Source organism: Theropithecus gelada, chromosome 5 (genome assembly GCF_003255815.1).
Source record: "Theropithecus gelada isolate Dixy chromosome 5, Tgel_1.0, whole genome shotgun sequence".
Classification (NCBI taxonomy): domain Eukaryota; kingdom Metazoa; phylum Chordata; class Mammalia; order Primates; family Cercopithecidae; genus Theropithecus; species Theropithecus gelada.
Genome location: NC_037672.1, coordinates 134,771,508 through 134,786,903, shown reverse-complemented (window position 1 = coordinate 134,786,903; position 15,396 = coordinate 134,771,508). Strand labels below are relative to the sequence as shown.

At 36.8% G+C, this 15,396-nt stretch overlaps 1 protein-coding gene across 5 annotated transcripts; it reads left to right on the top strand.

Moving 5' to 3' along the window:
• The first annotated feature begins 585 nt into the window (after window positions 1-585).
• On the top strand, window positions 586-14,513 carry PCDH18 (protocadherin 18). 5 transcript variants are annotated; one of them, XM_025386486.1, is made up of 5 exons: window positions 600-839; window positions 1,352-3,492; window positions 4,273-4,358; window positions 4,455-4,618; window positions 11,717-13,742. In XM_025386486.1, exons 2-5 carry the CDS (start codon window positions 1,666-1,668, stop codon window positions 12,382-12,384), a joined length of 2,745 nt encoding a protein of 914 aa, XP_025242271.1. In that variant the 5' UTR covers window positions 600-839; window positions 1,352-1,665; the 3' UTR covers window positions 12,385-13,742. The 5 variants fall into 5 exon arrangements, with proteins under 5 accessions (XP_025242268.1, XP_025242267.1, XP_025242269.1 ...); XM_025386485.1 differs by having other exon boundaries at window positions 602-839; window positions 4,270-4,358; XM_025386483.1 differs by having other exon boundaries at window positions 586-3,492; window positions 11,717-14,513.
• Window positions 14,514-15,396: the final 883 nt, after the last annotated feature.

The window sequence follows — 15,396 nt, the reverse complement described above, 5'->3', positions numbered from 1 at the left end:
AGGAGCAAGGCCCAAGTATTTACAGAGGGAGTGGGGAAGGAGGCGGTCTGAGAAGCATAATTAGAAGCAAGTTTTCAAATTGTATTAAATTCCTCCACCAACAAAACGCACTTAGAGGTATTTTAAGTTAAACTAGCACTTAAGGACTATGAAAAGCAAGATGATTACACGTCTGTGGCAGAAGAAAGAGCAATTAAGAAAACAAGAACAATTTAACGTGCCATATAAATAAAGGCGACCAGAAGTTGACTTAAAGTTTTTCTTCTGTAATTTGTCTCCCCTTTGTCATGGCACGCTCAGAGAAAGTGAATGCAGTAGATTGAAAGGCGGAGGGGGAGTGGGGAGGAAGAAGGAAGGAGCAGGGAAGGACTGGCTCCCATCTCCTCCCCCAGCCCCCACCAGCCCGTCTCCCCTTCTCTCCTTTGCGCCCCCGCCCCCTCCTTCCTCCTTCTCAGTCTCTTTCTCTCTCCCACCCTCCGCTCTCCCCCTCCCTCCTTGGGTGACTCCATCAGTTTTTGATTTGGAAGCACGCTGATTGGCTGGAAGCGATTCAACACACGCTGGGCAAGAGCTTTGTCTGAGTTGAAGTGAAGTTGTACAGATTTTAGACTGGAGTCAGCAATCACGGGTGTTTAGTCTGCAGCCGAGCAGCGAAAGGGAGAAAGAATCTCTCAGGAAAGACACACTGCAGACTCCACCGGCACCCCGCAATAGATGGATTCCGACTACACAACGGCGAAAACGCGGAGGTGACACTCTTCTGCCTGGAAAGAGGACGAACGACCAAACTAAAGCAAGGACTGGACTCCATGCCGAAGGTATCTGGAAGTCGTGACACGGTGTGTATAAAACAAAAGTTTGCGAGCTGTTAATTGCTGTGCTGTGTTATTAAGAGACGCTTTCAAGTTTCAAGTACCAAATGTAGCTTTAAGTTGCCAAAGGAAGTTGAGGGGATTGCTTTGCTGTTTTAACTTGCTCTGTGAGGGAAACCTCATAAACTGACCAATGCACCAAATGAATGCTAAAATGCACTTTAGGTTTGTTTTTGCACTCCTGATAGTATCTTTCAACCGCGATGTACTGGGCAAGAATTTGAAATACAGGATTTATGAGGAACAGAGGGTTGGATCAGTAATTGCAAGACTATCGGAGGATGTGGCTGATGTTTTATTGAAGCTACCTAATCCTTCTACTGTTCGATTTCGAGCCATGCAGAGGGGAAATTCTCCTCTACTTGTAGTAAATGAGGATAATGGGGAAATCAGCATTGGGGCTACAATTGATCGTGAACAACTATGCCAGAAAAACTTGAACTGTTCCATAGAGTTTGATGTGATCACTCTACCCACAGAGCATCTGCAGCTTTTCCATATTGAAGTTGAAGTGCTGGATATTAATGACAATTCTCCTCAGTTTTCAAGATCTATCATACCTATTGAGATATCTGAGAGTGCGGCAGTTGGGACTCGCATTCCCCTGGACAGTGCATTTGATCCAGATGTTGGGGAAAATTCCCTCCACACATACTCGCTCTCTACCAATGATTTTTTTAATATTGAGGTTCGGACCAGGACTGATGGAGCCAAGTATGCAGAACTCATAGTGGTCAGAGAGTTAGATCGGGAGCTGAAGTCAAGCTACGAGCTTCAGCTCACTGCCTCAGACATGGGAGTACCTCAGAGGTCTGGCTCATCCATACTAAAAATAAGCATTTCAGACTCCAATGACAACAGCCCTGCTTTTGAGCAGCAATCTTATATAATACAACTCTTAGAAAACTCCCCGGTCGGCACTTTGCTCTTAGATCTGAATGCCACGGATCCAGATGAGGGCGCTAATGGGAAAATTGTATATTCCTTCAGCAGTCATGTGTCTCCCAAAATTATGGAGACTTTTAAAATTGATTCCGAAAGAGGACATTTGACTCTTTTCAAGCAAGTGGATTATGAAATCACCAAATCCTATGAGATTGATGTTCAGGCTCAAGATTTGGGTCCAAATTCAATCCCAGCCCATTGCAAAATTATCATTAAGGTTGTGGATGTTAATGACAATAAACCCGAAATTAACATCAACCTCATGTCCCCTGGAAAAGAAGAAATATCTTATATTTTTGAAGGGGATCCTATTGATACATTTGTTGCTTTGGTCAGAGTTCAGGACAAGGATTCTGGGCTGAATGGAGAAATAGTTTGTAAGCTTCATGGACATGGTCACTTTAAACTTCAGAAGACATATGAAAACAATTATTTAATCTTAACCAATGCCACACTGGATAGAGAAAAGAGATCTGAATATAGTTTGACTGTAATCGCTGAGGACAAGGGGACACCCAGTCTCTCTACAGTGAAACATTTTACAGTTCAAATCAATGATATCAATGACAATCCACCCCACTTCCAGAGAAGCCGATATGAATTTGTAATTTCAGAAAATAACTCGCCGGGGGCATATATCACCACTGTTACAGCCACAGATCCTGATCTTGGAGAAAATGGGCAAGTGACATACACCATCTTGGAGAGTTTTATTCTAGGAAGTTCCATAACTACGTATGTAACTATTGACCCATCTAATGGAGCCATCTATGCCCTCAGAATCTTTGATCACGAAGAAGTGAGCCAGATCACTTTTGTGGTAGAAGCGAGAGATGGAGGAAGCCCAAAGCAGCTGGTAAGCAATACCACAGTTGTGCTCACCATTATTGATGAAAATGACAACATTCCTGTGGTTATAGGGCCTGCATTGCGCAATAATACGGCAGAAATCACCATTCCCAAAGGGGCTGAAAGTGGCTTTCATGTCACAAGAATAAGGGCAATTGACAGAGACTCTGGTGTGAATGCTGAACTCAGCTGCGCCATAGTAGCAGGTAATGAGGAGAATATCTTCATAATTGATCCACGATCATGTGACATCCATACCAACGTCAGCATGGATTCTGTTCCCTACACAGAATGGGAGCTGTCAGTTATCATTCAGGACAAAGGCAATCCTCAGCTACATACCAAAGTCCTTCTGAAGTGCATGATCTTTGAATATGCAGAGTCAGTGACAAGTACAGCAATGACTTCAGTAAGCCAGGCATCCTTGGATGTCTCCATGATAATAATTATTTCCTTAGGAGCAATTTGTGCAGTGTTGTTGGTTATTATGGTGCTATTTGCAACTAGGTGCAACCGTGAGAAGAAAGACACTAGATCTTATAACTGCAGGGTGGCCGAATCAACTTACCAGCACCACCCAAAAAGGCCATCCCGGCAGATTCACAAAGGGGACATCACATTGGTGCCTACCATAAATGGCACTCTGCCCATCAGATCTCATCACAGATCGTCTCCATCTTCATCGCCTACCTTAGAAAGAGGGCAGATGGGCAGCCGGCAGAGTCACAACAGTCACCAGTCACTCAACAGTCTGGTGACAATCTCATCAAACCACGTGCCAGAGAATTTCTCATTAGAACTCACCCACGCCACTCCTGCTGTTGAGGTAAGATCATAAACCGCATCAATTCATTGCAATGTTAGGTGTTAGTGTTCAGGAATTGTGTTTACTAGTTCTTAAATGTTTTCAATAATAAGTAACAATACTAATACCGTGCAAATTAGTAGGATACAAGTTACATTGTGAATATGTAGCAAAGATGCACACTTCAGCATACTGTTTTTAGTTTTCCTTAAGTAATTAACTTGCATGTAATATGTATAATATTGAAAAATAAATATGAAGCTCACAAAGGAGTATGTAGTTAAAGTCCCCTTACTTCCCAGATTAAAATAATGGGAAGCCAAAAAGTAGAGACTTGCTTACTTTTCAAGGTTATAGTTTTTACTGAACAGATTAAAAAATTGAGGCCTTCAGACTTCTATTTCAATGCATGTTATGTTTGTCCAAGTTCGGAAGATTTCCTGACATTTTTAAACTACATGCGTTATAGTGTTGTATTTTACAGTATTTTCCATGTATTTTTACAGGTGATCACTTTATCTGAATTATAAAGAAAAAAATCAGTTATTTGAAAGGGAGTCTTCTTTCACAAAGTAAAAGTCAGTTGTATTAGATCATCCAAATCTCTCTGAGATATATTTTAGTTATAGTTGGCAGCTAGCTGCATGGTCCACCACAGTCCAGCATTTGCGAATCTTAAATAGAGATAATATGTTCAATTACTTACTTGAAATAGCAAGTAACTGTTTTTCATGCTTAAAGATTGTGAGTATTTGGAGGCTTGTTTCCAGGAATCAGTTCTGTCTATTTGGTTTCCAGCAGGTCTCTCAGCTTCTTTCAATGCTTCACCAGGGGCAATATCAACCAAGACCAAGTTTTCGAGGAAACAAATATTCCAGGAGCTATAGGTATGAATTATTCTTGTGTTACCTATTAAGTCTCAGCATAAATGCTGAAGAGTAAAAACTGTATTTTTTTTTTTTTTTTCTGATTTATCTTTCCAGATATGCCCTTCAAGACATGGACAAATTTAGCTTGAAAGACAGTGGCCGTGGTGACAGTGAGGCAGGAGACAGTGATTATGATTTGGGGCGAGATTCTCCAATAGATAGGCTGCTGGGTGAAGGATTCAGCGACCTGTTTCTCACAGATGGAAGAATTCCAGCAGGTAAGAGGGTAGTGATAGATAAATCTTTATTTTCAGGTCTACCGTGATACTAGTAAAATGAAAAATTTCTCTCATGCTTATATTTCTTATTTATTTGTCCCTTGCACTGAAGTATTTATAATATGTTTTATAGTATATTCGTCACTGTTTAGTAATGAACAGAAACTGAAACATTTTAACACTATTTTCTTAAATTTCATTAAGCTGTTGGAAGAGAAAGAGTAAGCATGACAGCTTCATAGGACAAGAAGAAAGGGGTGGGGAAAAAAAAAATTAAAAAAACCCACTTCCCTCCTCTTTCCACCTCATCTGATACAGCCATAGAACATGGTTGTGCAACTCTTTGCAAAATTATGGGGTGGTGGTTTTTATTCAGTTAAACTGTTTTGGCGCACAGTGGTGAACTGGACTGTAATTTGGAGGATGCATTTCCTGTGATGGGCACCAACTCACAAAAGCAGAGACTAAAATACGCTAGAAATTGTACACTTCAAGCATTAAAAATAGGAGAAGGAATGCATCTTTGTAGGTGGTAAGCACAGAATATTTTTGCCAACATTTCATTTTGCTATAGTAGAAGAGGAACAAGGACCCAAGAGTGGAATTTTTAAGTACACAGCTAGATAGAAAAGATGCTATTAAGTTTCGAACCACGTTTTCCTTGGAGTTTCTTCCCTCTAATTCTCCAATAGAAACTCTCTGAACTGAGTAAATACTGATTATATTATCCTAGCAGCACCACTACTAAAGACTTCAATGTGAAATCAACCTTAGGAATACATACGTGTGTTCCTTTGGCTACCTATATTTCCAAGTTTCACTGAATGTGGATCAATGACTGCCATTTGATGTATGAAAGACAGAACAACACAATATCACCCATCTTAATTCCACTGCACCTCTATTTTTAAATACAGATAAGTAAGAGAGTTTAGGAAATAAACACGAGGGAGCCTCAGACAGCTACAGGAATTCAAGAAAATCAATATAGCTGACATACCATATCTGCAGGTTCCACATCTATAGATTCAACCAACTGTTAATCGAAAGTATTTGGATTAAACAATAAAAAATATTAATACAACAATTAAAAAAACAAATAAAAAACAATACAGTATAACAGCTATTTATATAGCATTTACATTTATTAGGTATTTTTAGTAACCTAGAGAAGATTTAAAGTATTTGGGAGGATGTGCATAGGCTCTATGTAACAGCTATACCAATTTATATAAGCAACCCAATTTTGGTATCCACAGGGGGCCTGGACCATCCCCTTTGGATACCAAAGGACCACTGTGAATAGAAACTCGAGCACTCATAAGTGAAGTAGTGATGGCAGTAGCCAGAGCGGTGTTAATATTAGGAATAGTAGTAGCAATAGTAGTTACCAACTATGCCCCCAGGTTTACTCCAGGCCCATGCAGAGTTTGATACCTGCACTGCCTCTTCTAAGGCTTTGCCAGGAATTAGTAGTAGTGACAGTAGTAACAGGCTTCTATTTTGTTGTTGTTGTTGTTAAGCTTTGGAAACTGAAACTTATAAAGGTTAGAAAATGCATCTCAAATCAGGCAGTATGTACATTGGAGAGTGAGATTTGGAACAACCCCCACACTCTTAAACAGTAATCAATCAAGTATGTGAAGTAACAGGTTTTTGCTGTTGTAGCAATTGTTTTTAAACAGAGTGTCCTAATATTCTTATGTTCTAGAGACGACATACCCCGTAACTATTAAATGTTGATTATTTACTTCTGTTATTACAGTAATAGATACTATAATACATCTCACAGGATGAATGTATAGGGGGAACTTCTAGAGACAATAAGGCATGCAGTGTACCTGAGAGCCTGTTTGCACAATCATGGTGTCCGGTTTTTGTTTCTGTTTTTAATGCATAGACTTTCTTGGCCAATTTGAAGATAAATCTCTGAAAATTTAGTGGAATATATTTAGAATCAGACACGTTGCTCAAAGAGAATCAGTTTCATTATTCTTACCTGTGTAATAAAGGAGTTGGCTAAACTACAATTTTGTGATCCTGACAGAACCCTAATTTTGAGTATTAATCCTTGATTTTAAATAATGTAATTTCATTTCATTAAACAGAAAAGTAACATAGTGGGCATGACATCAATATTGTATTGTATATTTTTAGATTTGTATAATGTTTATTCATTGAAATTTAAATTTATCAGCATAGTTAACTGAATAGCTGCTCTAATTACATAATCTTGGCGTTTTCGGGACTAAATGATCCTAAAGTCCCTTTTAATTCTGAAATTGTATAAACCTAATAGCTAATTATAAGTTTCTTTTTTTTTTTAAGTTATTTTACTTTTTCTTATATTTTCTAAGTTGCCACCTCCATGTAAGTTTGTGGCAAGAAAGTTTTCTAGCACTTGGAGTAAATAATAATAGTAATTGTAATAATAATGATATATGTTAAGGAATAATGACATTGGGGAAACAATAGGTAGACATAAACTGTAGAAAACAGTGAATTGTGTTTAGTGAGTGGCGTTAAGCTCCATCAGTATCACATTTCTTTTCAAAATTAGGAGTTCACCTTTATATCATCATTAATAATTCCACTTATTATGAGATAATTTTTTTAAAAAACAATCTCATATTTGCACAACACATTTAACTGTGGGTGTGGTTGGAGAGTTATTTTGCTCATGCATAACACTGTATTACAACAAAATATATTACAGTAGATACATTTCTGCCTTACTAGGTACCTGCCTCCATCTGAGGTGTGGTCAAAGCTATCCTGGAGGCATAGAGCACCAGGAGGTCACCAATGGGCCACAAAGTATATTCATGTTTGACTACTATAGACTCCAATACGTGATATGAGTATCTATACAAAGATAGCTACCCCTTATTTATATAATTTTGATGACACATATTCCAGTTTATTATTTAACCTGGCAACTTCTGGAGGCACATTAGAGTGTAAAGCCTGTGCTTTGTAAATTTATATTCCCAGGAAATATCCCAAGTAGAGAAAAATGTAAGTCCACATCTGAATGCCATTAAAAGAGATCAGCACAGTTTCCAAAGCATTTATATTTCTAGGACTAAAGTGTCTTGGTCCAACTGTTTTTCTGCCTTAGACTTTGAACAAATACAGATTATGTTATGTTGCACTGCCTGCCAACAGGGTCATTTCTGGTCATTCATGCTATTAATTCCCACACAAATATCCTGCATTTTGAGCAGTTAAATCGGTATGCATTTTTTGTCTGTTGGCTCATGTTTGCCAACATACTTTCTTACTCATTCAACTTTGAACTATAACACTAAGCATATGCCTGCAAAAATCCCCATTTTCCATTGCATTCATTTCACCAAGATGATTCATACAGCCGTTTGATTTTGTTTCTTGTGATACTCATTTTTCTTGATTGAGTCCAATCCACTTTTCATCAGTCTGTCATCTCTGATTACTTACTTTAAACATTCTTTTAAAATTCTATGTTCTCTCCTTTCTCATGGCAGGTATCCATGAAAGCCCATCCGTTCTGGCCTTTCTTCCATGACTAGTTTAGTGTATCAGTGTGCAAACTGATATTCACTCTCTAGTAGTTCCTCCCTTTGTCAAATCTTTCTTTCATACAGCTTGAACAACATTTTGAGAACATTTTTTTTTTTTTTTTTTGAGACGGAGTCTCGCTCTGTCGCCCAGGCTGGAGTGCAGTGGCCGGATCTCAGCTCACTGCAAGCTCCGCCTCCCGGGTTCACGCCATTCTCCGGCCTCAGCCTCCCGAGTAGCTGGGACTACAGGCGCCCGCCACCTCGCCCGGCTAGGTTTTTTTTTGTATTTCTTAATAGAGACGGGGTTTCACCCTGTTAGCCAGGATGGTCTCGATCTCCTGACCTCGTGATCCGCCCGTCTCGGCCTCCCAAAGTGCTGGGATTACAGGCTTGAGCCACCGCGCCCGGCGCGAACATTTTAATCTACATTTTTTTGCTCAAAATCAATACTTGTTGCCCAGCAACACTGAACTAAATAAACTATTTATCTTGGCATTCAAAGGGCAATGGGATCCTCTCTTAACTTATTAACTCTCCTATGTTGCCATCTTTGTATCTTTTGTTATAGCTAGAAGCATCTCCTCACTTCACACACTGATGCTTTACTCATGGTGTCCTTCCTACCTGAAAAGCTGCCTTCTCATCACTTTGTGTAACTGACTCCTATTCATCTTTCAAAGTTTGTCTTTCTTTAACTATTTCAGCTTCACCTCCACTTTTTTTTCCTTTCTTGACATGCCCTTAGCATCATCTAATTTGACACTTTACTTGTGCTTATGACCCCATTTGCTACACTTTATTAATAGCTATATCTTTTTAAAACTTTTGAGGGCGGGGTGCTATTGTTGCACTTCACATGTAGCAGACTCCTAATGGATAACTGATTGATCACCTGATTACTAATGGCTTGATAGAAGCAAAGCATACATATTTCTTATATATCTGCTTTGTGCCCTACCAATAAGGTGCAGTGCAGTGACAAAATCCATAGTCTTCTAGTGGTAAAGAAGATGCTCTCCTTTCACCATGTGCCCCCTCCCCAGAGGACACCTAACTACCTAGCAGAGCTTTCAAGGAGCAACAGAAAGATTAGCCACTTGGACTACTTGTCAACAAGCCCTGATCACTGGGATATAGTATGGAACATTTGCGGCACTAAATTACTTACAGATTGAGAATGTTTTCAGTCAAGTCCCTGGGGACAAGGTTGACAATATCAATGAAGTTGCAAGAAATGCCCTCTTCTGCACCATTACTCTTCTCTTTCTCTTATTTTTTTGTCATCCTTCCCTCCATTAGTGTTTCCTCATCAATGTTTCTTATTATTTTTCATTTTTAAGTTAATTTATTATTTTATAATTAAAGCTCCACTTACTTATTGGGATGAAGTTGCAAATAACATTCACTGTTTAAAAATTTCTATGACCAAACTTATTTTTGAGCATGAACTTTCAGATTGCGTTAGTTACCTAGATTGTATTTTTGCACTGTATTGTTGTTTTATGTGTATTATATTTAGGTCTTTAGAAAACTAGGTCGTTTTCAGTATTCTTAGAAGCCCATGTAATTTATCATTTCCCTCCAATCATTAAGCATTAAAATAAAGTGAATCAAACAACTAAGCCCTTCCCAAGCCTAAAACTACTGAGTTAAAGGATAGAAAATAAATGAAGTGGTGTCAGCAGGTCTGTTCTTCTTCCTTCTAACAGGATATGAGAAAGACAATAGAGACAGGTCTAAGTTCCATTTTCAGAGACCTGGGGAATTAAGAAGGCAAAAAAAATCATTACCACTATGATTATTATTTCGCTGCTGAGAAAACCTCATTGCTATTAAATTATTCCAATGACTTTCAACCCCTTTCGTTTTGTCCACATCAGATTAAAAAAAAAAAAAAAAAAAAAAAGTTAGTAAATATTTCCAAGTAGTAATAATGCATGAAGTCAGGAAATCTAGACAAGCTTTTATTCTTAAATCATCCTTGTCTATTTAAATGTAACCGTTCATAACAAATAGCACAATTTTTCTTCATGCTTACCCTCTTTCTCTTTCCCCACCTTGATTCACATGGAATTGATGTTCACACTTTTCTCCACTTTTTTTCTGCTTCATTGTATTTCTAGCTTTCTTAGTGATTCAGCTTTTTTCTCACTCACAATACTTGATCTCATTTTGTTCCTCAAATTATCCCCTTTTTCATTAAAACTTGAGGTCCATATTTGGGACTCTTGCAGTTTAAGAACAGAATTATCTCAAAGATTCAAGCAGAGAAAAGCAGCAATTTCTACCCCTTCAATCAAAGACCATTACTTCTTTTTTTTTTTTTTTCAGAAAGTTAACATTATTTTCTTCATGTTTTATTTAGAAAACATGTAGTGAATACCTACTGTATGAAGGCACTTTACCAGTTGCTAGTGATACCACAGTAACTGCAATAGACAACTTCTTTCCTCTAATAAGGGAACGGGCTTCCTTCAAGAATCACCCTTTTAGCAATTATTTCGGAGGAAGACGAATCTTCCTAAAATAAATGGATCTACAAAATTAGCTCTTAATATATACGTATAGCTAATAACAACCTAATGTTGTTTTAAATCTAAGAGAATTATTTTGCATTTTCTGCATTCTGCTATTTGCTCTAAAATGAAATCATAATGCTGAAGAGACTTACTTCTCACTGAAATAAGTCAATGGTTTGTAGAGTATATTTTACATCTTTTCATTTCCTTGTCATGTATCTTAGTTATTGTATTTGCCAAATATAGAGGGGTTTTTTCCTTTTTATTTTCCTGCTTTTCTCATATCATCTATTCTTTTTCCTATGAGTGTGGCCACTCATATTCCAATAGAGCATTAGAACATCTGTAAGAACTAAAGATTGAATTTTTCATATTCTTCATCTTTTGATGACATTTTCGTATATTTGAATATCGATATATTTTGAATCTTTAAAAGAAAACTTCTTAAGAGGGTAATTGCAGATGACCACCCAGTAGCTCAGGATACTTTTCACTACTGTTTTAAGTAATAAATTCATAAATAATTTGTAATATCTTTAAGAGAGATTAATAAGTATGATTACCTTATAGCTTATTATATTCTCATTGCTTCCATTAAAACTAAAGTAATATTGAGAAAGTTACACAAAGGTATGTATTACACAAGAATTATATGAGTGGCATTCTAAAGTTATAGGTTTCACCTTACAAGTCTGTTCTTTAGAATTTATGATCAGTACTTATTTCATCACTGACACCTAGTTCTTCCCACGTATACGTTATCAACCCGTCTTCTCATTATTCGAGTAGCAGAATATTCTTATTTGACCAATAAGGAAAAAAACACACCAGAAGATAACACTTATGGAGGTCTATAAAACTAGTGTTCAAATTAAAGCCATAATTGTAGTCCAGTTTATGTGTATAATAATAGGTTGGCATCATGGCAATAGTTTAAAACTGTCTCATTCTATTTTTTATTATAAAACTATATTTTTGCATTATTTTGAATCGTGCTAAGTATAATAATGAAACCCCATTGTTTTTCTTGAGTGCAGCTATGAGGCTCTGCACGGAGGAGTGCAGGGTCCTGGGACACTCTGACCAGTGCTGGATGCCACCACTGCCCTCACCATCTTCCGATTATAGGAGTAACATGTTCATTCCAGGGGAAGAATTCCCAACACAACCACAGCAGCAGCATCCACATCAGAGTCTTGAGGATGACGCTCAGCCTGCAGATTCCGGTGAAAAGAAGAAGAGTTTTTCTACCTTTGGAAAGGACTCCCCAAACGATGAGGACACTGGGGATACCAGCACATCATCTCTGCTCTCGGAAATGAGCAGCGTGTTCCAGCGTCTCTTACCCCCTTCCCTGGACACCTATTCTGAATGCAGTGAGGTGGATCGGTCCAATTCCCTGGAACGCAGGAAGGGACCCTTGCCAGCCAAAACTGTGGGTTACCCACAGGGGGTAGCGGCATGGGCAGCCAGTACACATTTTCAAAATCCCACCAACAACTGTGGGCCGCCACTTGGAACTCACTCCAGTGTGCAGCCTTCTTCAAAATGGCTGCCAGCCATGGAGGAGATCCCTGAAAATTATGAAGAAGATGATTTTGACAATGTGCTCAACCACCTCAATGATGGGAAACACGAACTCATGGATGCCAGTGAACTGGTGGCAGAGATTAACAAACTGCTTCAAGATGTCCGCCAGAGCTAGGAGATTTTAGCGAAGCATTTTTGTTTCCATGTTTATGGAAATAGGGAACAACAACAACAACAACAACAAAACCTGAAAGAACTGGCATTGCCAAATAGTTGCATTTATCATAAATGTGTCTGTGTATATTGAATATTAAATACTGTATTTTCGTATGTACACAATGCAAGTGTGATTATTTTAATCTGTATTTTAAAAATACATTTGTACCTTATATTTATGTGTAATTTAACAAACAAATTTTATTTTTTTACTCCCATGACAGACATGTTTTTCCTAATCATGTAGAAACTAGCCACTGTTCATATCTGATATACTATTGAACCACAAAGTGTAAAGGCACTGCTCTGCTTAGATTAGTTTTGTTGGGGAAGAATTATTATGTTGTATGAACAACCCCACTAAAGCATTATACAATTCTTAATTCCATTAAGTGATCCCACTTTTTTTCAATAACTTTTTAGAAATTAAGAATCATTGAAATTGTTAGGCTATTTTATTGTTATTTTTGCTACTTTCTACTAGCCCCAATAGTTGAACTCTTACAGCAAAATCGAAACATAAAGTGAAAGTTTATTTCAGGACTGAGAAATATCTTGAAGGTTATTTATTAGATGGCTATCTCAAATGAACTTTTTATAGACAACGATGAAAACAGAACTAAAGTCAATGTTTCCTGACTCCCAGGCTCCTACTATTCCAGGCCATCACACTGGCCTGTTCCTGAGAATATTTCTCTCAGAATATTATTATCTACTTACAATTAGGATAAACTATCAATTTTATTCTATCCTTGTAGTATGAAACATGCTCCAAGGAAATGGAATCTGTCCTTTAAATGGATAACAGTATGTATTCTAATGGCATAAAATATTACTGGCTAAAAACAATTATGTCAGTGTCTCTCCTAGGATAGTAAATATAATTGACTTATTCTGAACCCATTCTATTTTGAATCTTCCCCCTTTCCTCTCACAATACTTGAACATTTTAATCTTTTGGAATGTTGTCTTTTTTTGTTATAACTATTCATTTTTAGCTTTTGTCTCCAGTGCATGATCTCATATTTTTGCTTTTATTTTTAGTATAAGAACATTTATGAAATCACATTTTTGTTATTGCAATTGTTTTATTTGTTGTGTGGTAAATGAGAAATCCTTTATTTATTGTGCTGTGATCTCTCTGTGTGGAATGCCTTGGTAAGAGAGATGCTTATTATGACTATTATCATTTCTGACCAAGCTTCTATTAATGTTATTTCTAATAATACACTATCTTGATTGTACTCTCCAGAAAATTTTACTGTCAGTGAAAATAAAAGAAAAATTAAAGTAAAGCTAAGGAACTGTCTATAAGTCAGAGTCCTGTTCCTACATATTTGTTCAAAAGCTTGGCGTGCAGCATGCCCTTCCTGAGAGGGTGATTCAGTGTTGAGTTTCAAATAATAAACATGCAGCATTCAGTTGGCTGGGCAAACAAGAAAAACACAATTCAAAAGGAATGAGTTTGAGACTTGTAATGGGAATGAAAGTAGTAAGCCATATTCCAGTTAAATAAGTTAAATGCATTTGGGGAATAAAGAAAATAGCGTAAGCAAGCAATAACCGCTTGAGTATTTTTCAAATTACAAAAAATAAATAAATAAATACATAACGTTCTCAGGACATTTTGTATTAAATTGTGCAGGATAAAAAGGTATCCTTACAATGTTTCCAGGAGGCAAGAACATTATCCTCCCTGGCTTGCTAGTCGGAAATTGAAACACTGGGAAAGTTAAGTAACTGAAAAGTGACTAAAATTCAGATATTTGAATTCTCAAATGAGTACCACATTAAACAGAATATATTACCTCTTTCAACAGGCACATTTTCCTTTATAGGAGGATTGTAATTACAAGTGGAATTTCAGTTTATTTTTCGTAGATTACACACAAAACGCTAACCATATTTAAATACATTCTGCCTTTCAACTTCACTTCCTTTCAGTATATATTACCATTAAGAAAAAGACTTTTATATCCTCACTGTTCTTAACTTAAAGCACCAGCAGTAATATGGTAAGCTATGCTGAAAATTGCTATTTTGAATCATGTGAAATAAATAAAATGCAATATTTCATTCAATACAAAATTTTTGTACATTGTCCATATTCCAATAATTTCATGTCTCAAATTCCCTTGCTTCTCCAGTCATCTCCATTTATTATTTGCTTCCCATGTCCACAGATTAAGAGAAAAAAAGTGCAAGATTTCAGCTTTTTGCTTCTGTTCCTTTCACCAAGTAATATCCTTTTAGTGAAAACTGGGATGTCCGATGCTATCATAGCAACCTAATCTCTCATCAAGTTTATATCACCTCTTTTTTGATACCCTACCCTTCCTCAGATTGAAACAACAAAAACATTCTTTCTTAAACTTTCTTTCCTCCATTTATTATTTTTAATCCCTTTAGCTCCACTGGATTATTTGAAATGTTCTTCAATGATAATCACATATTAAGGCAATTATCTTCCAAAAATGTAACTCAAAACTGAATCTACTGCTTAACAAATCCTCCTTAAATGCTTGTTTATAAAATGATGAGAATTAGCTTTCTTCAAATTCTTACAAGTTATTAACATTGTTATTCATTGCTCATTGATTTACTTATTGATCTTAGTAGATGGGGCTTATAACATTGTTAATCATTTAAATTATTGCTCCTCCTGTCTCAAATATTTAAATTTGCCACTTACCAATAGATAACTATTAAGGTAAAGATGAGTGAGTTATTAAGTTATTGTGTTATTGAAGTCACTGAAGAAGTCACATTTATGAAAATCAGCTTAGTTTCTCTGTTTCATTCTTTTGATACTGATGGTCAGAAAATATTCAAAGATGAATTTGAAATATTGACACATTAAAATTTAAAGAACTGTAGATCTATTTTTAAAATAAGCAATATTATACTGGATTACTTGTACGAGTGAAAAGTGCATTGTCTGACATGGCAGCTTTCAGTATGGCAGAATCTA

Coding starts and splice junctions, on each gene's coding strand:
- PCDH18 (XM_025386482.1), top strand. CDS start 1,006: ATGCACCAAATGAATGCTAAAATGCACTTTAGGTTTGTTTTTGCACTC. Junction 3,493..4,269: donor ACGCCACTCCTGCTGTTGAG/GTAAGATCATAA, acceptor TTTGGTTTCCAG/CAGGTCTCTCAGCTTCTTTC. Junction 4,619..11,716: donor AGATGGAAGAATTCCAGCAG/GTAAGAGGGTAG, acceptor TCTTGAGTGCAG/CTATGAGGCTCTGCACGGAG.